This window comes from Myotis brandtii, unplaced genomic scaffold (genome assembly GCF_000412655.1).
Source record: "Myotis brandtii unplaced genomic scaffold, ASM41265v1 scaffold927, whole genome shotgun sequence".
Lineage (NCBI taxonomy): Eukaryota > Metazoa > Chordata > Mammalia > Chiroptera > Vespertilionidae > Myotis > Myotis brandtii.
The window spans coordinates 1501712-1526297 of record NW_005371823.1 but is presented as its reverse complement, the minus strand read 5'-3'; the positions used below and the strand labels follow the sequence as shown (position 1 = coordinate 1526297).

At 39.3% G+C, this 24586-nt stretch overlaps 1 protein-coding gene across 2 annotated transcripts in view; it reads right to left on the bottom strand.

The window, feature by feature from the left end:
* The window catches only part of FMN1 (formin 1), a 432998-nt gene that overhangs the window by 147493 nt on the left and 260919 nt on the right, over positions 1-24586 (bottom strand). For both annotated transcript variants that reach the window (XM_005885758.2, XM_005885759.2), the window contains 2 exons: positions 19045-19132; positions 1792-1853 (listed from right to left, as the gene is read on the bottom strand). In XM_005885758.2, the coding sequence (XP_005885820.1) occupies positions 1792-1853; positions 19045-19132 (150 nt within the window). The remainder of the gene's footprint in view (positions 1-1791; positions 1854-19044; positions 19133-24586) is intronic.

Genomic DNA, 24586 nt, shown 5'->3' with positions numbered 1-24586 from the left:
TTTACTTGACAATCTAAGGAAAAAGAGGTCAGTGCCACTGACTAAACAGTCCGGTATTGCATGTTTTAAAAATTCTTGAGGTAGGCCAGTGTGCTATGGTACACTGGTTGAAAATCGCTGGTCTAAAGCAGTGTGTCTCAAAGTGTGGTCTCTGGACCAACCCTTTGTAATACTTTAAGCAATAAAAAAAAATTAAGAAAGAACTCCAAAAAAAAAAAAAGAAATGCAAAATTTTGGCCCTACCCTAGACTTAAGAAACTCCAGGGGTGGGACCCAGCCAGCCTCCCAAGTGGTTCTGGTGCATGCAAATGTTTGAGAATCCCTGGCTAATGCAAAGGTCATAAGTGACATCAGCTGATTACAGAAGCCAGGACATTGGGCTGCTGCCTTTGAATCCTCTCTCTGTTTGCCCATAAGCAGATAAGGGTCAACTTGTCCTTAGCATTTGCTTCCTGACTCTCAATAGCCCTCCTAACTTATGTAGGCTCCTGACTTTTTTTTTTCTAGTCACCATCTTCTCTTTTTCTAAATTTTATAAGCATTCCTTGTCTACACTGCTTATTTTGGCATTTAGTCGCACACTTTCTCAATGTATCCAACTATTTCAGTTGGATGCAGCTTACCTCTACTGTGAGCTAACAAGTACTGACCATGTACACAGTCCTGAGCCCAGGGTAACAACAAAAAGCATTAGGAAGGCACTATACCTTCTGCAAAGTCCTTTAACACAATCACTTATCCTCATTATATAGATGATTCCACTGAAGCCACAAAATACCTGGTACAGGGCCTGACTTGCAATCTCTCTCTCATAATAGCATACTGCCCTCCAGGTGCTCAACAAATGCAATGTCAGCTCCCGATGGCCTTGTATCTGTGTACCTTCTTGTCTTTTAATGAGAGCCTTACTGATGGAAACATGAGAAGTTCCCACCCAGTAGTACTAGACAACTCCTGATACATGTAAAGGGTGTAAAAACGTGTAGGGAACTGTCCAGAGAACCTGTAATTGTGCTCGTTATTTCCACATACAGCCCAGATTTAAAGACCATATATGTGTACAGTGCTGTTTGTTTTTAAAGTACAATGCTATTGCTACATATACTGAATTATCTTTTAATGCTCATACAGAATCAGGTAGAGCACATTTGAATTCTTGTTGCACTGATAAGCAGACAGGCTTAAGGAATTTAAATGGCCCAGAGTCGCTCAGCAGTCAATGATAGAGCTAAACCCGTCTGATTCTAAATCCAGAACACACACTCATCATCCTATGCTACACCCCACATTCAACACCGTCAGCTCATTTGGACTAAGAGTAATCCTCCTAGCTGATATTAGCATTTCCACTCCTCATAAGAAGACACTGGTGTACACCAACATTGAGTCAGTAGCTTACCTTCGTTAACTCTGATAGCAGGCTACAGGGCTGAGTTCCGTGGCACAGAAGTGGTCTCCACCTTGAGCCACCCTCCCTTGCTGGTGTGCAAACTGATCTACTAACTCAGATACCACAGTGGGGGTGAGGAACCTTGTGCTTTTCTCATGTCTGCTCTTATTTGAGCTTGCATGTCTGTGCCTTAACCTCATTCATGTTATATCAAAATGCTTACCACCAAAGAACATGAATGAATGGCTCAGCAATTTTTCAGGAGGGAGTTGCTTATAACCACTTTTTTTAGACCTTAACATTTTATTTATTTATTTATTTATTTATTTATTTATTTATTTATTTGTTAGTAAGGACATGGAAATATGGAAACTCTTGCTCGGAATGGCTTTGATACTCACATTTTCATATAAGGCCGCCAGGGTCTCCAGATCAACCACAGAGTCATCCACGTTGAAAATGGCTGCCGAGCACCCGAAAAGGGAGAAAAAAGAGTAACAGCTTTGAGTAGACTCCCCCATACTAACGTTTATTCCGTGTCTAGCTCCCAAGCAATACAATATTGCCCTTTCTCGTACAAGGTGTGTCTTTCAGCATGTCTTGTCCCTTTCCCTTTGCACTAGGGCCCCGAGGAAAGAAACCAAAATGGTTGGCTGCTGTTGCTGGACTGAGCCCTGGCCCCACCCGGTTCAATTTCTTGAGCTCGGTGTCCTTTCTGCAGTTTAATTTAGGCTCCTCGGGAGAAGTGTATGTGATTTAAAACTAAATCAGTTTGTAGGTTTAAAGCACAATTTTAAATCTTTCTTCCTGGCTGGTAATTGAAGAGATTTAGTACCTAATGCACCAGAACTGACTCTTGCCCATTACCAGGAAGAAAGAGAGAAAAAGGACAATGTTGGCAAATTAAATGAATTCAGCCATGTGATTTCAGGCACCTTTCCATGGTCACTGCAAACATCTTGTTTGGATTAAAAAGACAAGAAAAAGCAATAATTGCATCAATGGCAAATTAAGATTATGGAAACCTCCCAAGAGTTGGTCTTAAGGCAAATTTTCATTCCTATGGTTTTATTGGGATTTTGCTTGCTGTTCTGTATCTTAAATAAGTCACTTAGCTATTAACTGATATGCTTATGATTTCATCTAGAGAGATTCCTTCCCATATATACCAGGATACAAACATTGAATTTAAAGCTTTAATGCATTTGGCAATCAAAGTGTTTGAAATAGGCTGCTCCACATCTTTAAATAATTATTCAAAACTAATAAGGTTTGTTTCCTCAACCCCACCTCCCTTCTCTGACTTTACATTGTGAAATTAACCAGCACGCTAGTAAATTTTCTCTGTGGCAGGCTAATTAATTTTATTAAACCAACCAGTGATATTTAGAATGCCTTAAAATCTGCTCGTCAACCATTATTCTATTCATTGGCATTACACCATGGTTTTCAGAGAAGGTAGGGATCAAGGTAAAGGGCAGGTTGCTTTCAAATTGCTTTGCTTCTTCTGTAGTTTAGAATCATATGAATCCCTTTATATAATTTTAACAAAGTTAATTAACTCAGCTAAGATCATGTAACTTCACAGGACATCGAGAAATGTACTTAAAATTCCTTCACAGGCCACCTTCCTCTAACTTAGTAGTTAATCAGCAAGCTATTCCTAGATACATGGGCTAGTGAGAAAGGAAGAGGTTAGCATGCTAGAGACAAAGTCAGTCATCTCAGATTCTACCTCTAACAAGACAAAGAAAAATTACCCTTCTGAAAAGGCCAATCTGAAACCACAAAGGAAAATGTAGTTTGAGAAAGAATTTACCCTCCCAGCACTGTTCTTTGTACATGGAGATAATATGAATTCACTAATTTATTAGACAGACTAGGTACTTTTAATATGGTGCTTTAAAAAACAGAAACTAGCCCAGAACAATGTTTTGTTTTTTAAATGTCAATTCCAACATTCTCCTACAAAAATCAGCCAACAGGAATGCAATGAGAAAACGTGAAATTCTAAGTAATTTATCAGAAATGTTCACTTCTAATCATACATCCTAGCTACTATATATGAACTATATATGCGTAGTTATAATTGAGAAACCTTAACTAATGAGAAAGAAAATATCTGCGGGTTTCTTTCCTTGGAGAGTAAATATTTGGTTTTAAAAGTTAATCAGGCCCTAGCCAGTTTGGCTCAGTGATTAGAACATTGCTCACGGACTGAGAGGTCATGGGTTCAATTCTAGTCAAGGGCATGTACCTTGGTTGCAGGCTCAATCCCCAGTAGGGGGTGATCAATGATTCTCACCATTGACGTTTCTCTCTCTCTCTTGACCCTTCCTCTCTGAAATCAATAAAAATGTTTTTTAAAAAAGTGAATAGCATGGGTCCCAGATACTCAATTGGAGGGTTTTATGGTCTGCCAGTGCCTCTCTAGTGTGCCTGGTGGCAGAAAGAACACATCTAGCAAGCATGGGGCAGAAGCACAATCATGGGCTCTGGAGACATTTGGTTGCTCATTCACCCATCCCTTGAGTAAACATTTGTTGAATGTGTACTAAGTTCTAGAAACTGTTCTAAAATGCTGTGATTATGTATATCCAAAGTGTATAAGATATTCAAAACACTTGACATCTTGACATTTGTACTCTAGCTTAGTGGAAAGAAAAAAAACAAGTAAATCGTTTCAGATAGTGATACACTATGAAGAAAGTAAAGTAGAGAAATGAGTGACATTAGATAGAATGATCGATGAAGGCTTCTTTGATGAGGTCAAATTTTAGCTACACACTGAAGGGGTCAGTTCTTCGAATGTCTGGGAGAAGAGCATTCCAGGGAGAGGTAACTGCAAAAGGAAATTTCTTTTTCTAGTGAAGAAACAAGCATAAGGTACAGAAAAAGACCAAGATGATTATCATGGAAAGATCAAGACATCCTCACTATGTGATCCTGGCAGGTTAAACTGTCAACCTCAAACATATAAAACATACACCCATAAAACATACCTATAAACAAGTAATACCACTTACTGAAAATATTAAGGGAGGTAATGTGTATGCTTGGCATTGCATATAGAGCATATAAACTCAAAATGGTATCTATGAACTATGACTATTATGATTTTAAATATATACATTGTTCATGTGTTTTAATGTTTGTTAATGCCTTATTTGCTCTAACATCTGGAAAGAATTAGAGAAAGAAGACTACAACTACTGAATAGTTTGCTATAAACAAACTTTCCAGAATTCTTGAGTGTTTAAGGTAGGAGGTTCAACTTTAAAAAGCATTATTAATAGAAAAGGTATACACACAGATAACTACAAAAAAATAATGTATCCAATGTCTGAAGGTTAATACAAGATGCCCTTGGGTCCATTCAGAATGTTAACCTAATTTTATCTCTAATTTCCATCTTTCTCACTAATATACCCTTCATCATACCACCAAAGCTATTTTTTGAAAACACGGGTCTCAAAATTTTACTTTGATGTTTAAAATACCTTAGATGTCTTTCCTTTAAATATTTGGTGAAATCCAAGCTTTTTGGACTGATTTTTAAGGCCACCCCCTTCCTGCCCCCAAGCTACACTTCCAGTCTCATCTCCTACCACTTCTGTTTCTCCCATGTACACTGTGCTCCAGCCAGATGGGACAGCTCCCCATTTCTGAACATGCCAGTTTCTGCCTTTCCCACTCTCATCCTCCGAGGCCCAGGTGAAAGGTTTTCTGCCCTGGAAGGATCCCTTTGACCTTGGGATCCTGAAGTTCTCACTCTTTGCCTCTTCCATGGTATTGTACTCTATATTAAGAACCTGTATTATGGTATGTTGCATAACAGTTCCCTCTCCCATTGAATGGTAAGCCCCTGTAGTCAGGGATATTCCTATGCATCTTGATAAACCCAGCTCCCAGCAGAATACCTGGGGTGTAACAAGAATAAAGTAAACATTTGTCGATGGGAAAGATGCTACAGGAATCCCAAAGAGTGAGTCCTTCTGCTAGGTGTCAAAGTTCCTTTGTTATTAGATATTTTTAAAAATTGATTTGAGAGAGAGAGAGAGTATGGGACAGGGAGAGAGAGAATCACCGATGAGAGAAGGAAACATCAAGTGGCTGCCTCCTGCATACAACCTCATGGGAATTGAGCCCGCAACCCCAGGCAAGTGCCCTGACCAGGAAATGAACCGGTAACCTCAGTGCATGGGACCATGCTCAACCAACTGAAACAGGCATCAAAGTTTCTTGATAAAGAGAGCATGGGGTCTTGAAAAAGAAAACATAGTATATTAAAAAGGGATAAGATGTTGACAGATAAAATAGTATGGGGATGTATCTGAATTAAGGTTGTTTGCCCACATCCATTTGTCCCTGTTAAAAAATCAAGGTTTAGCCCTGTCCAGGTTTCTCAGTGGTTAGAGTGTCAGCCCATTCACCAAAGGATCATGGGTTCAATTCCTGGTCAAGGGCACATACCTGGGTTGCAGGTTTAATCCCCAGCCCCAACTGGGATGTGTGAGGGAGGCAACAAATCAATGTCTCTCCTTCTCTCTCTCTCTCATTCTCTCTCTCCCTCCCTCCTTCTGCCCCTCCCTCCCACTCTCTCTGAAAATCAATAAAAAAAAAATCCTCCATTGAGGATTAACAAAACAAAACAAAACAAAACAAAAATCAAGGTTTAGTTAGTACAGTTGCATAATTATGCCCTTAGTATAGGTACATTGCTTGACCAAATATTCCATGCTAAAACATAACTAAGTGTAACAAGTGAATTTTCTCATATTTTAAGAAAAAAAATTTCCCTTCATTCTTGACCTTCAAAAACTTTTAAAATAGCAGTATCATCTTAGGGGAAAAGGTTACCAGTAAATATCCAACTGTTATATGGCTTCAGGAAGACACCTGAAACACCCATTTATTAATCACCATTAATTATGCCAAATTCATCCCAAGCAATGACCGTTTGTAAATTTACAAGTGCCAGTGAGCATCCACTAGAAGGATGTGGGACATTCCCAGTGGAAAAAGCAGATGCAGACAGACTAATGGAACTTGCAGGCAATGGCAGGTAGTTCAATTTTGGCTTGAAGAAAGCATCAATTAACTGGACTAAGGAGATAAGGTCCAACCTAGTCTGGAGAAAGGCTTGTGCGATTCTGAATGCCACAATGAGGAGCCTGCAGTACACTTGATATACTGCAAGGAAGCACTGAGCAGTTACAAGTGGGGGAGTAAATTGGATAGAGTTATAATACACTAAAGGCCCGGTGCACAAAATTCGCGCATGGGTAGGGTCCCTAGGCCTGGCCGGCGATCAGGGCCGATCAGGGCCTTCCTTCCCCTGGCTGCTGGCTGCCTGCCAGGGCCTTCCTTCATCTAGCACCACCCCCTGGTGGTCACTACATGTCATAGCGAGTGGTTGAACTCCCGGCCGGTCGAACTTCTGAGGGACAATTTGCATATTAGCCTTTTATTACATAGGATAGGACACATCAAAATTTGGAACCAATGGTTTCAAACCTCTTCCAGTGGCCGAAGGGAGCAAAAACCTGAGTACTATGGACAGAAGGAACAGGAACAGAAGAGAAAGACAAAGAGAGCATACAGAGTTGTATCACTAGCTAGCTCTGGACTGAGGAAACTGGAGTGAGTGTAAACCACTCAGAGGCTTTATGCCTAGACTTGGGGGAAGAGCTTTGGGCCATGCACAGAAATAGGCAAAAGAACTTAAGAGCTGGACATCCCAGGTGATCTCCTCACCTCTACCCCCACTCCCAGGTCTTAGGGAAGGAATGGGAGAGAGGAAATGACTGGTGAAGGAAGAAGTAGATGATAGAGTAATTTAGGGCCAGCACCAAGTACTCCTCTGAGGCTTCTCATCTTCCATGAAAGGATCTTAAAAGTAAAAGTAAAACAATATCCACAAGTGGAAGGAGCACTATGAAGAGATCCGTCGGTTGAGCACATGAGCTTAAGGAAATTAAATTATTTTCTATTATTTCTATCCTACACAGTGGCCAGGGGAGGAGGTTAGGTTATTGGCCAAAGGTCTAAAAAGTGAAAGACAAAACCAAACAAAAATACTTAAGTCCCAGTTCTTCTAGGAGAACTGTCTTGCATGTACATAATTCTGCCTCCTATTCACCAAAACAGTTTAAATTCCTACATAAGGACAGAATCAATACTTGATCATTCTATTCCCCCAAATTGTGGGGCAGTGTGTTAGAGAATTAACTCTTAAAGACACTTACCATCACACTTATAAGCATTACATGAACCCATTTAATTAGTTAACTGATGATTACGATGTCAAAAGAAATCAATCATTGATTAAAATATTTTTGGAGTTACCTAGAATCAGGCAGTGCCATCCATTTTCTGCTTTAAAAACACACTCTGTCTCTCTTGCTCTGTCTGCTTCTCTCTCACACACAGACTCACACACTCAAGCACCTATACACACCTTTTATCTTAAAAGCTGAATAAGCAAATCCCAGCTTACACAATTCTACAGCACACCTCAAAGCCCTGATACAGTAATTCCAAGTAATTCTAGCTTTTGTTCCCTTCTGTACAGGGCTCATTATACCAACACTCCTGCAGATGGTGTCAGAAAGGTGAAGTGTCAAATCCACAAAGGGGAGACCCCAACAACTCACTGCTACTGCAATATCAATCATTGCTGGTGGGTTTTACTTTTATCTCCCTCTCTCCTTAGTTATCCCGACTCACACTGTCAGTTCAGCTAGAATATTTCACCTACACCTCACAATATGCCGAAAGGAAGTAGACACACGCTGTGAAAAGCTGGTAATTTTATTGGGTTCCTTTACCTTTAAAAATCTGTTACTTGGTCAAGTCTGGTTTCTGGGCTCCTTTTTTGCAGGGAAATTGAGGCAAACATTTTTATGTGGTCCTCTGGTGCCTGCTCTGTACTCCAAGAATTATATACACAAGGATCATTAGAGTCGTGTTTCGCCCATTAAGATATAATAACCGTCAGCAGGGACAAAAAGCAGATCAGTATCACAAATTCAAACTAACAGGCGCACATAAAAACTATGCGCCTGCTCCGGGCACATGCACAGGGTCAGGGTCTCACACAAGAGGTAAATCCCCCCTCCCGTTTGCAGACAGCTTTGCGCAGACCAGGGTAAGCAGAAAGAACACGCAGGAATTCTCAGCCCGGCAGCCACTTTTAACCCTGAACACTTCTATCCCTGAGCGCACCTTGTCCAAATAAACAAAGGATGGCTGCTCGCTGTTTGAAGGGCTTCTAATTAGTAAAAAAACAAGCAGTTACTCACAGGAGCTGATTTTCAAAAATATATATTTTTAATGATTTCAGAGAAGATGGGAAAGGGAGAGAGAGAGAGATAGAAACATCAATGATGAGAGAGACTCATTGATTGGCTGCCTCCTGCACGCCCTTTACTGGGGATGGAGCCTGAAACCCAGGCATGTGCCCTGACTGGAATCGAAACGTGACCTCCTGGTTCATAGGTTGATGCTCAACCACTGAGCCACACCAGCTGGGCAGGAGCTGATCTTTTTGATTGAAGGAGCACCTCCGGGCAAGAAACAGGGGAGACTGAGGGAGGAAGGCACACGTCCTAGTCGGTTAGATTAGCCAAAGGGAATCTTGTCATCCAAGGTGTAGAAGATGTCACAAACAGATAAGACTGGGTCAGTTTACCAGCTTTGGCTAATGTTGGCTTTTAAAAATAAGCTCTATGTAGCCTGCTTTGTTCTTCTTTGTATTTCCTTAAGTAGTTGACAAGCTACCTTACACAAAGGGGGATTTTAATAATCATTTGCAAAATTAGTAGCTTTGTTTTCAGCCCAGGAAAGCAAAGATTAATAGGACTATTTGATTTATGAATAGAAATTATTTTGTTAATATTGTTAACTTCCAAATAGCCAATATAATACTTAGCTGTTTTTGCCCAAATTACTAATATTTTTAGGACTTGATAAATACTCAATTTGTAAAGAAAAAGGGACCAGAATGTGGAAAGTAAAATAAAATAAGAGGCCATGGGTTTTTAAAACTGTCAGGTAACCTGTCCCTGAAAACTACCACAAACTAATCTCCGTGACCTCTACCAAGGAAAAGGCAAGGGTGCGGGAGCGTGGAAGGAGGCAGTGGAGAGTCTGAGAGATGAGGAGAGGCAAAGCAGAACCATCTTCCAAAGTCTCACTCCCAACAACAGCCCATCGCTGAGAGGAAAGACCAAGTTCATGACAAAACTGGGCAAAAGTGAAAAGAAGGGAGGAGCATGGAGGTGGGTCAGGACAGGGGCTGCACAGAACTGGCCCCCACTGAAGGACCCTGTAACCACGCCTCTTCACAATGTCATAGCTCTCTCAGAACCTTTCCTCACTATGTCTCACTTTTCCCCCACTGGCCACTATGCTACACCTCCGATCGGCACCAGGCACGCCTGTGCAGACAAATACGCACGAAGCCTCGCTCTGCGCAGACAACCAGATGAATGCTGAGGGCACCCACTATTAAGCAGCTTAAAGGAATCTCTGTCCACTCCACCAGAAGGTGGGAACAGTAGACAAACCTTACTGGGGGGATTAATACTTAATAAATTATTAGCCAGAATTTATCGGGAGCTTCCTATGTGCCAGGTATTGCTCTGTTTTATATTTAATCGTATAAAATAGATGCTAGTGTGGTCCCTAGTTTTACAGATGATGATGTTAAGGCATAAAATCACACAGTTTGGTTTCCAAAGCTCGGTTCCATAAACACATTTGCTAAACTACAGTATACTTCTTCATCCCTTCAAAAGTGTTAGCCAATAAACGATCACTCCACCTAAAACCTTCACCACCTGAAAAACCACCACACAGACAACTCAGTTAACCAACTACCCACAATGTCTACACAGAGGCCTTGGAAAACGGCATCACAGGGCTTTGCGTTAACCAGCAGTCTCCCAGAGGGGGCCACATATGGCCCCTGCCACAGGAACTTCACTTACATATGCTTCACAACCATAACTTCCATTATTCAGTTATCACTAATACTTAATTCAATTTGAATATGCTGTCTCAATACGTGGGATAATATGATCAAAAATTCAATCTGTTTAGCTATTTGCATTCAAAATAATCAATATTGTAATTTTGCTATGAAGTCATAGCAAAAAAAATACTAAAAAGGAGAAATCTGGAACTTGAAAAATCATTATCTTAAAATAAAACAAAATATAAATGTAAAAAAAAATATAATAGAAAGACTTATTTTCTTGAAAAGATATTAATAACTGCAACTTGACACTGCATGCCAGAACTAAGAAGGGAAGCAGAAGCACCAAGAATGAAGAAACACAAACAAAAGTTGCCTTCAGACACACAAAGAATAAAAATTACCCAGGGAATATACATCACAATCTTATCTACACTGCGGAGTGCCTGCTGGTGCTAACTTAGTCGATACAGACCTTATTTGGGGCTTTGGGGCTTTGATGGAGACAGGAGGCAAGTGTAAAGGGCACAGTGAGCAGGAGCTGGCCGGAAGGTGGAAGAAACAACCCCAAAAGGCACACTTATCTAATCTCTTCCAAAACCTCAAAATCACTCAATCTTATAAAGTAAAAACCCCAATTCTTGCCCAAGTCCAGGCATGTACTATAGGCCTGGAGGTTCCCAAGGTGCCATTTTATAGGTGCAATTAAAATTGTCCATGGTTCAAACCTCAAAGAAGGGCTACGGCATAGCATTCACACCACTTCCCCTCCTTCCTCTCTCTCTTCTCTGTAGGGCAGTGGAATGAGAAACAGTTTGGGTTAAGCTGCTTCTGTTCTTCCATTAGTTCTGGTTCTTTTAAGCCAAAATTACATTCCAGGCAGATTGGATGGTCTCAGCCAGTGCCTGAAGGTAAAGTACAAAGAGCGGCCACCCTCTGCTCTCTGGACGCAGCTCGGAGTGAAGGAATGTACAGTGGTTCAAACAGAGGTGGGCGGACCCCGGCTCCTCAGGTGTTTTAGACTCAGTGGGAGGATGAGAAAGGTGGGAGAGGAAAGGGCAGCATTAGAACTACTGTTTATATTTATCTAAAGATTTTTTAAAAATTGAGCTCTGCCGATATTTAATAAGTTGATTGACCCTGGCAGCTTCATTCAGTATGTCCGCAGGTCATGATTGCATGTCACCTTGGGTGGGCAAAGGCCTTCATACGTGCATCCTCACGTGTTCTTTTACTTTCAACATATTGTGATGGGGGAGGGAGGCAATTAAATAAAGGTTTCTGATTCTAAAATCTGGTTTTAACTAAATTTGACAAAACAAACAAGTTGGCTTCAAAAGGTTCCTGGAGAGAAACTCCAGATTGAAGATAATCCATCAACAATAAGAAAATGACAGAGCAGACACTTTGATTGTTAGTACAAGTTCTTCATCAGCCATGGAATGAATTAAAAGCAAGGACACTCGCATCAGATTTGCCAAGACTCTGACCTCCGCAAGTCATAACAGAATTTATCAAGGGACTGTTTGAAATCTGGGTTTAAGTCCACTATTGTTAAGAATGAGCCTTCCCCTATTTATATATTGCGCCTTGAGATATTAGCTAATGAGAACCCAAAGCCATCAAAATTAGCAAGATATTTAAATTATTATTAATCTCAATTAATATTTTTGCATATACTTCAAAATGTCAATATTAGTTCTGACACACATTTACATGATGTACACATTTTAGAAAACATACCCTGAGGAGCAGACTCTAAAACTTTTTATTGATATGAGTATGTACTATGTAGTACAAATTTAGGAGACCAACTGCCTTTGAGAATAGGGTCTTCTAGGCTAGAATCTCAATGTTCCTCAGGAAAGTCCCAGACAATCACGGTGAATTTCAGAGGCCTGGTTAAATTAATTCTGTTTAGCCCTGGCCGGGTGGCTCAGGTAGTTGGAGTGTCATCCTGTCCACAAAACAGTTGCACATTCCATCCTTGGTAGGGGCACATATGGGAGGCAACAGATGTGTTTCTCACATCAATGTTTTTCCCCTCCCTCTAAAAATCAATAAAAACATATCATGGGGTGAGGATTAAAAAATTAATTATGTTTTAGACAACTACCATAAACCTTGACAGATTATTTCTAGAAATTCTTAGGCAAAAGTGAGCAAAGTCCAGTGGGCATTCTCAGATCTGGGGTTCAGACTCTGGGCATATAACTATCTTCTTACATTTTAATTTAAAATTTACATTTGAAATAGAAAAATAATCTTTGATGCTGTTGCACTCCCAAACTGAGATTCTGGGCTAGTAGAAACTAAACTGAAAAATGTTTTATTTTGATGTTAGATTAAATGTTATAAATATAAATTCTGAGTGTACGGGAAATTTCCAAATGAGTGCCAGGAGGTTTCTGGCACCCAGTCTGTTGCAATGCATACGGAGGTTTATATCAAGAATAGTCAACAGCAATTTTCCATCCCCCTGGGAGAAGAATAAGAGGAAATCACTAACGTGGAATGAAAACACTAATTTGCAATCATGCAGGCAGTAACTGTGCCCAAGGATGCCAAAATGCTTTTAAACGCAAGCCATCCAGTTTAGTGGATGGATGAAGTAAATCGCTTATTTAGAGCCTCTCCTGGACCACATACAAGCGCTGTGGGCAGTACGGTCAGTCTCCTGAAACCACTCTTCCTCCATGACTAAGATCCTGCCTTAGCCATGCGGGATTTTAAACTGCAGGCAGTACTGGATTTGGCTTTCTCCTACAAGATGCCAATTCCATCTTGGGTAGAGAGACACAGATAGAGGCCCTTACCTTTCTGGGGATGTTATATTTCTAACCTAGCTCTATCTACTTAGCATTAGGCCAGAATGTTCAGATGCTCTTTGAACACTTCAGCTTAAATATATCCAGTAATTTCAGATCCAAATAATCCAAAACAGAATTGACCTTCCTGCTGCTACCCAAGCTTTTCCTCCTCTATTTCCAGTTTATGTTTTCGACATCATTATACACATGCTTGTTAAGGCCAGAAACCCAAGGTACATATAAGACTTCAACAATGCTTGCATCTGATATGACTAATTAGTAATTCTCTCTCCAAATTCCCTTATATAGGGTCTCCTTCTCTAAATTTCTACAGACACAATCTTAGTTCTGGCTTTTATCATTTATCTCAAAAATCACAATCCTAACCCTGGCGGGAGTTCTCAATGGTTAGAGTGTCAGACCCTGCACTGAAGGGCCTCAGGTTCAATTCTTAGTCAAGGGCACATGCTTGGGTTGCAGGCTCGATCCCTGGCCCTTGTTGGGGGTGCATGCAGGAAGCAATCAATGATATGTCTCTCTCACACCGATGATTCTCTCTCTCTCCCACTCCCTTCCACTCTCTCTAAAAATCAATGGCAAAAAAAATCTTCGGGTGAGAATTAACAAAAAATAAAAAATAAATCCCAAGCCCTTTCTAACAGATTTATCCACTGTCAGTACTTTTTTTTTTGTATTCATTCAACAGACACTTGATGATCATCACCCAGGTGCCAGGCACAGTACAAGGTGCCAGGGACAACAACAATGACAATCTCCCTGTTGGAGAGTATATTCTAGAGAGGAGCATAAATGAGAACATAAGTAGATGAACAAAAAACTATTAAGTGCTATGTAGAACAGGAGAGAATTAACTCAGGGTGACTTAAATTAGGGAGGGGGAGTCTGGAAAAGTATCTGAAACAGAGCGAACGGGCAGTGCTGTTCATTTGAAATGTGCTGTGCCTTCAAAGAATCAGAGGAAGGGATGGACATGGCCCTTTGAAGGAATGAAAGGACCACCGTGGTGAGAGGGCAGTGAGAGGGAAGCAAGCACAGTCAGCTGCAGTAGTGATGCGCTCTGTGGTCTTCCCCAGCCTGAAAGGTATTTCTGCACTCAAAATCAGACCACAGCACTGCCCATCTTCAATGCTGTCTCCCTGCTACTGATGGGATAATGTCCAACTTCTGTGTGTTGAGACTCAGAGCCTCAGTGCTGGATGCGATGCCTTTCTAGTCCTGTGCCCTGAAACAGTCACACATCAAGCTGGGCTTCCTTTACACATGCCTCCTTTCCATTGGACAGGCTCCTTCTGTGTGTGATGACCATCGTTTCACCCTCTGAAGTTTTGTAGGAGGAGACAAGACATTGCTTTGTTATTTCATGGGCAACTCTATTGTAATCTTGGGCTGCTTTTTACATCTCTCTCTCCATCCTGTGAACTCTTGAGAATCTTAGAGTCTGGACCTTGTATTGTGGTCATCATGGTACCTGATACAGAGCTGGCTTCAAAACATGTTTACTGAGAGAAGGAGGAAGGGAGGAAGGGAGGGAGGGAAGCAGAGAAGAAAGGAAGTTTTGTCCAAATGCACTAATGGAATACACAACATTCAGATTCCATCTAAGATTCAGTTTCTTTTTTAAATTAAATTAAAAAAACATTTATTGACTGACTTTTACATATGATATATTAGCCCAATTAGTTGTAAATGATGCTTAAGTAGCAGAGAAATTCTTAGCAAAAAATGGAACATGACATAATGGAAGAGACACTAGCTCTCTACTTGCAGCTTTAAAGACTTTGAGGTATAGAGCCCCAAATTTCACTTCTTGAGTATACACTACAGCCAACATCTAGTGGACAATGGAGAAATGCCCACCCTACAAACAAGAACAAGGTTTCTTTTTAAGACTTGAATCAGTAAAAACTGGATCACCCATCTGTGGGAGGTAATTGTGGACTGAAATACCCCAACCTATTATCTAGGTGACCAACCTGTAATCTCAGCAGAGGGGAAGAAGGCATAAACAATATATAATGCCAAGAGGAGACAACTGACATGGAGGTGATGATGAACAGATATGATAAATATTTTCATCACGACAAAGGAAAATTCTCTAAGTCAGCGGTTCTCAACCTGTGGGTCGTGACCCCTTTGGAGGTGGAACGACCTTTTCACAGGGGTCGCCTAAGACCATCCTGCATATCAGATATTTACATTATGATTCATAACAGTAGCAAAATTACAGTTATGAAGTAGCAACAAAAATAATTTTATGGTTGGGTCACAACATGAGGAACTGTATTTAAAGGGCCAGAAGGTTGAGAACCACTGCTCTAAGTGAACACACTGGCTGTGTGGTTTATACATTGGTGCCTTACGAGTTTGAAAAGTGAAAGTTAGTGAATTTGTGCAGTGGAAAGATGAATACATGACCAGGAGGTTGAAGAACAGTCTCTAAACTGTGGTCATTTCACCACGGTTGTCGTGCTGTGCGACCTTGCCTGGCTGCCAGCGGGCCTGCCCCAATCAGATCTCACTGCAGCCACACACCCCACATTAAAACAAATGTTTTAGGCCAATGTCAGCACAGGGAGTCCTTTCATCAGGATGACAACACAAGGCCAAGTGCATTCCATTCACGACCAGACATGGACTCAGAATGAAATGTAACTGACATAGCCCGGCTCCTAAGTGACCTTCAGATGCCAGTGTCAGTCAAATGACTCTAAAGAAAAATTAAGCTCAGGTTATAGTGCCGTATTCATCTGGAGTGCATTACTAAATGAAGACATGAAATGGAGCTTAGGAGCCAACTCTGTGGTGGATTTCAGAGGTGCCTGGAGCAGGAGGAAAGGAAAATGGCGCCCACGCGTCCCAGAAGTATGCAATGCTACAAATGACGTTTCTAATGTTCAAATGTTAGTTCACTTATGCTTCTCATAAGCATATTCTTGTTCAGAGTAGAATATTGGAAAGGTCTCTTTACATGACTCACAATGGGCATTCAATCCACAAGGCTTATGGTCCTGAGTTGGTGACTGGACTACCACGTGGCTGGCGTGAATCTTACCCACATGGCAATCTGCTGTCCTACAGCAGGACATTCTGAGAAAGAACTGAATACAGTCTAAGGTGCTATTGCCAGTGCGAAAGCTCATATCTATAGTGCTCTGCACCCTGGTGGTGAAACCACGCATGCTTGGCTTCACCAGGCTTCTGAAGAATGCTGTTGTTTAGGACAAGACTTTGCCACTGAACATGGAAGGACCGTTTTCTAATTTCAATGACCACATCAAAAATGTTAGGATCCTGGACATAAGACTACACACTTCCCTGCTGATAGTTTTTGTTTGTTTTATTTATTCATTTTTCCTTTGTCCTAGCATCGTAATTTCCTGGTATGAATTTACCCAAAACTCAGTTCTTCTAGAAGACCTAATACCTAAAGTGACTAAAGAATTCCTTTCTAATTCTGATGGCTGACATTTTTTAAGCCATCCTCCGCCTCTAATTCAAATCAATTACTGCAACATCTTTGCATGTTTAATATTCATAGTTATGTATTTAGTTCTACTCTTAAGCTTAAAAACTGAAAATAGACAGCTTATTTGAATATATTTTTATTGATTTTAGAGAGGAAGGAAGGGGGGGAGAGAGATAGAAACATCAGTGATGAGAGAATCATTGATTGGCTGCCTCCTGCATGCCCACACTGGGAAACATCAGTTATGAGAGAATCATTGATTGGCTGCCTCCTGCATGACCCACACTGGGGATTGAGCCCGCAACCCAGGCATGTGCCCCGACTGGGAATCAAACCCTGACCACCTGGTTCATAGGTCGACGCTCAACTACTGAGCCATACTGGCTGGACCTAGACAGCTTATTTGAATACTCTGAAAACTTTTTAGTTTTATGTGGAATTTTTAATGTTTGCAATAAAGCAAAATGTTAAGACCTTAACAAAGCTCCTTTGAGAGGAATAGTGTGTGAAAGTATCATAAGCATTTTTTAGTTCAAGACCTATGGGAATCTTCTGCTGGCTACCAAAGCAAAACAACTTTGAGGCAACACAGACTGAAACCTGGGTAGTATGGTTTGAGAGTGTCTCCACTGTTAAACTCATGCTAAATTCTACTGAAAGTATCTACAAGAGACTGTATTACTACTCAGAAAATACTGTCAGAGACATGTTAAAATAACGATTTATAGCCCTGGCTGGTGTATCTCAATGGTTAGTGCCAGCCTACACACCAAAGGGTCTCAGGTTTGATTCCTGGCCCTGGTTGGGCACCTGGGAAACAACCAAGTCTCTCTCTTTCTCACTGATCTCTCTCTCTCTCTCCTCTCTGTCTCTTCTTTCCCTCTCCCTCTCCATTCCTCCTTTCCACTCTCTACAAAGCAATGGAAAAAATATCCTTGGGTGAGGATTAACAACAGCAACAGCAACAATAACAACAACAAAAAGATTTACATTTAATTGATTACTGAGAAAGGGGAGTATTATTTTAATGCAAGACGAAGATTTCAAAAAGCAAAATTGCTTTTGGTCAACTTTTCTACTAAGAACAATATATACAGGTAAAATTTTCTCTTTAAATGTCTCATTTCAAACTGAGCCAAAGACAACCAAATTGAAACAGTGTCATTTGAAAAAAAGAAGGGATTAAGAAACAATAACAGAACAAGTAGATGAATCAAAGAGTTTCAAGGTCCTTGAGAATATTATCTTAAGCAAAATAAGTCAGAAAAAGCTAAGAACAATATGATTTCACTCATATGTGGGATATAAAACTGAAACTCAGACACAGACAACAGTATGGTGGTTAACATAGGGAAGGGGAGGGCATGGTAAAGGGTGAAGGGAACCAAATATATGGTGACGGAAGATTATTTGACTTTGGGTGGTGGAAACAATGCAATATACAGATTGTGTATCATAGGAATGTACACTTGAAAACTATATGGTCCTATTAACTAATGTCACCCCAATACCTTTTATTAAAAAAAGAAAGACAAAGAAAGAAAAATAGAAAAAGTGTTTCTCCAGAATAGTGTCCCAAGTAATGAAGAAATGATGGAATTTGTATATTATTATTTTGAAAACTTCTAATAAAATAATGAATCTAGGTAAAGATCATTAGTGCTCACTAACATCATAAAGAGACGACCAGATATGATGTACTTCTTGACAGAATATTCAATAGTATATATAACGTATTTTCCCCCACTCAGGATAAGTCTCTAGAGCAAACTGACAGTTTACAGGAACCACAGGGGACAGAAGAACATAATAAAAACATGGTAATACAATCAGCAAATCTTGTGGGAAACTCCACAGGACAAAGTGACATGGTTTCAGCAAAATATTAATTACAAAAGGCAAAAAAAAGATGGATGGTAGAAACTTTTAGATTAAAAGAAACGTGAGAGACACATCAAAGGCAATGCATAAAATTTGTTTGGATCCTCAATCAAACTAACTATAAACAAAAGGATGAATCAGTGAGTATACAGACAATCAGGGAAATTAGAACTACTACATATTTGATGATCTTGAGAAATCACTGTAAATGTTTTCAAGTACATGATAATGGCACTGGAGTTATGCTTGAAAAGTGTCCTTATCTTTTAGACATGTACTAACATTTTTAACAGATGAATTATGTCTGAGTTTTGCTTCATAGTTGGTGGAGAAAGGGTGTTTCAGATGAAATAAGAGTAAACTGATTGTTTTGTAGTTGGGCAGTGGGCACATGGGATCCACTGTGGCATCCTAATTTTGTACATGTTTGAAATCTTTCACAATAAAATGCTGAAAAAAATTAATGTTTTGAGAAAAAATGGTAGAGAAGACTTACCCTGCTGGATATCCTTCATTTCTAAATGCAAACTAGATATCAAGATTCCCACAGTTTGAGATCGTTTTCCATCCAATAACTTGATGATCTGGAATTTAAACATAAAATTAACACAAGCTCAAATGACCATGCAATCTTTAAGAAGTATATAAAAAAATTAAGATTTTTAGATACTCTGATTGTTGAACTAAACTGACACTATAGTTACTCTATTTTGATAACCCTTTAATTTAAAAGTAACTTATCCACAACTAAAGATATTACAGAAAATAAGAAAAATACACCACCCCAAACTCCACCAATCTAATACAAGCACACAAAATCTTTATAATATTGGTATATCTAAACAATGAGATATTATTCAAACATAAAGTGATGATTCATGCCACAACATGGATGAACTTGAAGATATCATGCTAAAGGAAAGAAACCAGTCACAAAGGCGATATTATATGATTTCCACTTATGTGAAATGTCCAGAATAGGCAAATGTATAATAGAGACACAAAATAGATTAGTGATTGCCTAGGGCTGGGCGTGTTGGGGGAAGTGGGGTCAACAGCTAAAGGGTTCAAGGTTCTTTTGAGGGTGATGAAAATGTTTTAAAATTTATTATGGTGATGGTTGCATATATCTGTGAATATACTAAAAACCACTGAATTGTACACTTTAAATAGATAAATTGCATGGTGTATGAATTATATCTCAATAAAGATATTTTTAAAAAAGAGAAAAAAATCTTTATAATATCGTTCTCTAATCTTTTATTCAAACACATTTTAACTAAGTTGTAACTGTAATATATGGAAATTACATATATAACTTTTTAACTTATCATTGGCATATTTTCATTTGCTACTTTTTTAAAAGAATTGTTTGTTTGTTTATTTATTTATTTATTTACTTATTTATTTATTTATTTTTTAGAGAGAAAGGGGAATGGAAAGAGAGAGAGAGAAACATTGATGTGAGAGTGCAACATTGATTGGCTGCTTCCTGCATATCCCCTACTGGAGATTGAGCCCACAACTTTGGGCATGTGCCTTTGACTGGGAATCGAACCAGCAACCTCCTGGTGCACAGAAGGATGCCCAACCAACTGATCCACACTGGGCTTCATGTTGCTACTTTTTAAGTCTCTTCATAGCCTCCATTCTTGGCTGTGTCATCTGCTCAGTGGTTTAGGGTAAAGATCACTGTGATCTTGACTCAGTAGTTTATCAGTGATATGACCTCAGAAAAATGACTTAACCACTAGGTATTTAACTTCTTCATCATGAAGCAGTGCTGACCAACTTAGCTTGTACATTTATTCTAGAAATTAAATGACAATGTGTGTAAAGCCCCTAATAAAGTTCTTGACATAGATTATTTAAATAAATTTTCCCTGTTTTGGAGAGTTAGATTGCTTCATATTTGTATTATTATTAATATAAGCAAGATAATACTTTGCACATAAAGCTTTAATTTTAAATTATTTAAATTTGTTCCTTTATAATAACACTAGAGGCCTGATGCATGAAGATTTGTGCAAGAATAGGCCTTCCTTCCCCTGGCTGTCGGCACCGGTTTCCCTCCGGCACCCAGGACCCGGGCCTTCGCTCTGGCCGCCACCTCCCACCTTCACTCTGGGCCAGCCGCTGCCAACTTTGTCGTGAAGTGATGGTCAATTTGCATATTCTGTCTTTATTAGATAGGATATGCATACCAAAACTTTTACAATTTTTAAAAGAAACTCCAGATACCTCACTGCCAATTATTTCAACCTTTATGACTATTCCATAGAGCAGCAGTTCTCAACCTGTGGGTCATGACCCCTTTGGCGGTCGAACGACCCTTTCACAGGGGTCGCCTAAGATCATCCTGCATATCAGATATTTACATTACGATTCATAACAGTAGCAACATTACAGTTACGAAGTAGCAACGAAAATAATTTTATGGTTGGGTCACAACATGAGGAACTGTATTTAAAGGGCCAGAAGGTTGAGAACCACTGCCATAGAGAGTTCCTCATAGTTTTGTTTCCTCTAATCCTAGTAAGCCAAATAAGTTCCTAATAACATATCACACAGTGGTCACTAAAGGAAAAAGGTTATCTTTTTTTTATGGGGCATGGCTACAAAAATCAATATGACATGCACTCAAAACATCACCAAATCTTGTGGGGGTTTTTTTAAAACACTTTCTTTGGTAAAATACAAAATAAACATCTATGCTTCCTCTCCCACCAAGGTACATATAAGCTTACCAAAATACAGTGAAGACAAGATTAAACAGTAACTAACACCTGCTTGTATATTAGTACTCGACTAGCTGAGTTGTTTGCTGGTTGAACAATAAGAGATACCATGAGTTTGTTCCAACCAAGATTGTCTAATTGTATAAACTGTCTAGTTACCTATCGATTGATCGAACCTGAATCGATTATTGCCAGACCTTTGTCTTTTCTTTCCTTATTGCCAGCCCTTTGCTTTTCTTTCATTCTTTTAAAAAAATTTTTATTGTTGAAAGTATTAGCCCTTTGTTTTTCATTTCTCTGTTCAGAATGGCTACTTTTATATAACTATCAGAACTAAAATATAGTAAATACCAAGTTTTCATCAAGATAAAAAGAAAGTCTGATTTTTCAGTCTAATGTGTTTACTAATTTCAACATTAGCCTTAGAGAAAGATTCTGGGGCATACAGAATTTCAAGAATTGTAAAATAAATAAAGAATAAACTTGGTATTATTTATTTATTTGCATATAAAAGCAAAAGAAGAGGAGGAAGAGATCGTGTATAATCAAATATCTTCTTTAAAAGTACAATGTCTGACTTTTTCTTAGAGAACACAATTTTAAAGTGAAATGTTATTTAAAACTTCAGTACCGAATTTTAAAAATCCACATTAGTTTTAAGTAAATATTTAGCCACAAATTGTCATTCAGCAAACATCTGCTGTGGCACCACTCTAGACTCTGGGGGTGGGAAATGACAAGCTATTCAAGTCTGTTGAGCTTAGTGATTTTTAAAACTTGCTGAAAAGAACCAAAAAGGCAAATAAAAACATCACCTGAGCTAATTGCAAATTCAAATTCAAAAGAAGAAAGGCTTTGGGAATTGACTAGATTTATTCTTAAATGTCTAGGATAGCGACTGATACAACCTTGGCCATGGCATATACATCAATGTCAAGGAGAAAGGTACGAGAATCAAATGTATGACAAGATCACAACTGGGTAGCAAAGATTCCTTCATCAAACAAACATTCCCCAAGCTATCCAGTTAGAGTTCTGAAAACCAGGGTAATGCAGTCTACCTACAGGGAAGATAAAGTTCAAATGCTAGTTTTTCTACTAGCTAATTAAAAGAAGGCAAGAGAGCAACCTCAAGAGAACTGAAAGAGAGATTGAGAGATTGAGATAATCTGTCATTAGGAAAACAAGCAAATCCATCCCCACCTCATTGCTCAATCAGGCTGAACTTTGGAAAGGGTGTCACCACAGTCAGTTGTCCTTGCAATTTTGTCTAATGACTTGGCATGGCAGACGTTTAGAGAGAGAATGCTACCTTTAGCTGAACCAAAAACCTTAAGAGTTTTCTGAAATAGGTGGCATCAATTTACACTCCTACCAAGTATACGAGAGTGACCATTTTCCTGTTCCCTCACCCACTGTGGGTATTATAAATTTTAAAAATGTTGGCCAATATGATAGATAAAAATGTTTTTATCAATAATCTGCATTTTAAATTATTTAATGGTAAGGTTAAGCATTTGGTTGTTGGTTACATGTTCTTGTGAATTGTTTTTGTATACTTTTTGCTGTTTTCCTATTACTAAGTCTCTTAAGCTGGTACAGTGCAAAGAAATTTAAATAAGAACATAGCTCATATGATTTCACTCATAGGTGGGCTATAAAACTGAGAACAACAAATGAATAAACAAGAAAAATGAACAAAAACTCATAGACACAGAAAATAGTATGGAGGTTACCAGTGGGAAGGGGGTGAAGGTAGTAATAGGTAAAGGGGGTACAATTTTGGGTGGTGAGCACACAATGCAATATACAGATCATGTATCATAGAAAAGTACATCTGAAGCCTATAATCCAGCGGTTTTCAACCTGTGGGTCACGACCCCTTTGGTGGTCGAACGACCCTTTCACAGGGGTCACCTAAGACCATCCTGCATATCAGATATTTACATTATGATTCATAACAGTAGCAACATTACAGTTATGAAATAGCAACGAAAATAATTTTATGATTGGGTTAGAACATGAGGAACTGTATTTAAAGAGCCAGAAGGTTGAGAACCACTGCTAATCTTATTAACAATGTCATCCCAATAAATGAAAAAAAGAAGAACATAGCTGAATTCATAAGAAGAAAGAGATATACACAGAGATTTTTGTGGATAAGGGGCGTCTTCTAAGGGAAGGAGAGGGAAGAGAACTACTTTGTACTGCACCCCTACTAAATGCTAGGTATTGTGCTCACAACTAATCCAAATGAGTAGTTGTGAATTGGGGGCAGTGAACACCACAATATTGTAAACTTTATTCCTTTAGTGTACCCCCCACCCCTGCCCCATGGATTTCTAAATAAATAACAACACTTCATGCTCAAGAGTCCTATAAAGTGAGTGTAGTCACCTTACTCCTAGGGCCTTAAAGCAAGGCTCATAGAAATAGAACACTGTTCTGCTAACCCAATACTGCTTTTTGATATGTGATCAAATCTCACAGTCCTTAGCCAGATATATACCTACTAGTGGCCTGGTGCACGAATTCGTGCACATTGAAAGGAAATTAATTAAAAGAAATATTTCAATATTGCTATTCGCCCTTTCTCTATAATAGAAGTGTCAACCAAATTCACGATCAACAATGACAGATGGAAACACATGTGTGAGACTGGCGTAGGCGAGAGCTTTATATGTATCACGCATGTGGAAGTCAACTTAGCCTTTTACAGATATAGAACAAACCTGCTTAGTTAGACCTGTTTTCTGATTTAGCTAAACTTTTTTCAGCCCAATGAAGCACCCCAACTTTCAGGTAATTGTCAACAACACAGCAGTAAATATCAACATGAAGCAGATTATTATTGTAGATCACGCAGGGAGAACAAAGGGTAAAATATTTAACTGCAGCAGTGTTTGACTATATTCTGTGCAGTGAGAAAACCTGAAGTCATTTTCAAGGTTCACCATTTCTTATTTCTTTTCAGTCGGGTCAAGTTTCTAAACTTTCTAACTCTTCATTTTCCGGCTAATGAAAAGAAAATAGGATTCCATCGAGACTCTATCTACCTACTCCAGGACTTCTGTGAGGATCAAATTAGATGAGGCGTGGGAAAACACTTCACAGAAATTTGGTTACAGTGCAAAGTGTTTCCACCTGGCTATAAAGCAAGTTGTGTTCCTGGGCTGAAGAAACTGCAAGGAAGCTAGTCATCACTAGGAAGAGGAAGCCGGGCATAGCTACGTGAATTACCTGGACAGAGGGAAGGACACTTAGCATCACTTAGCATATTAGCCATATATATATATATAT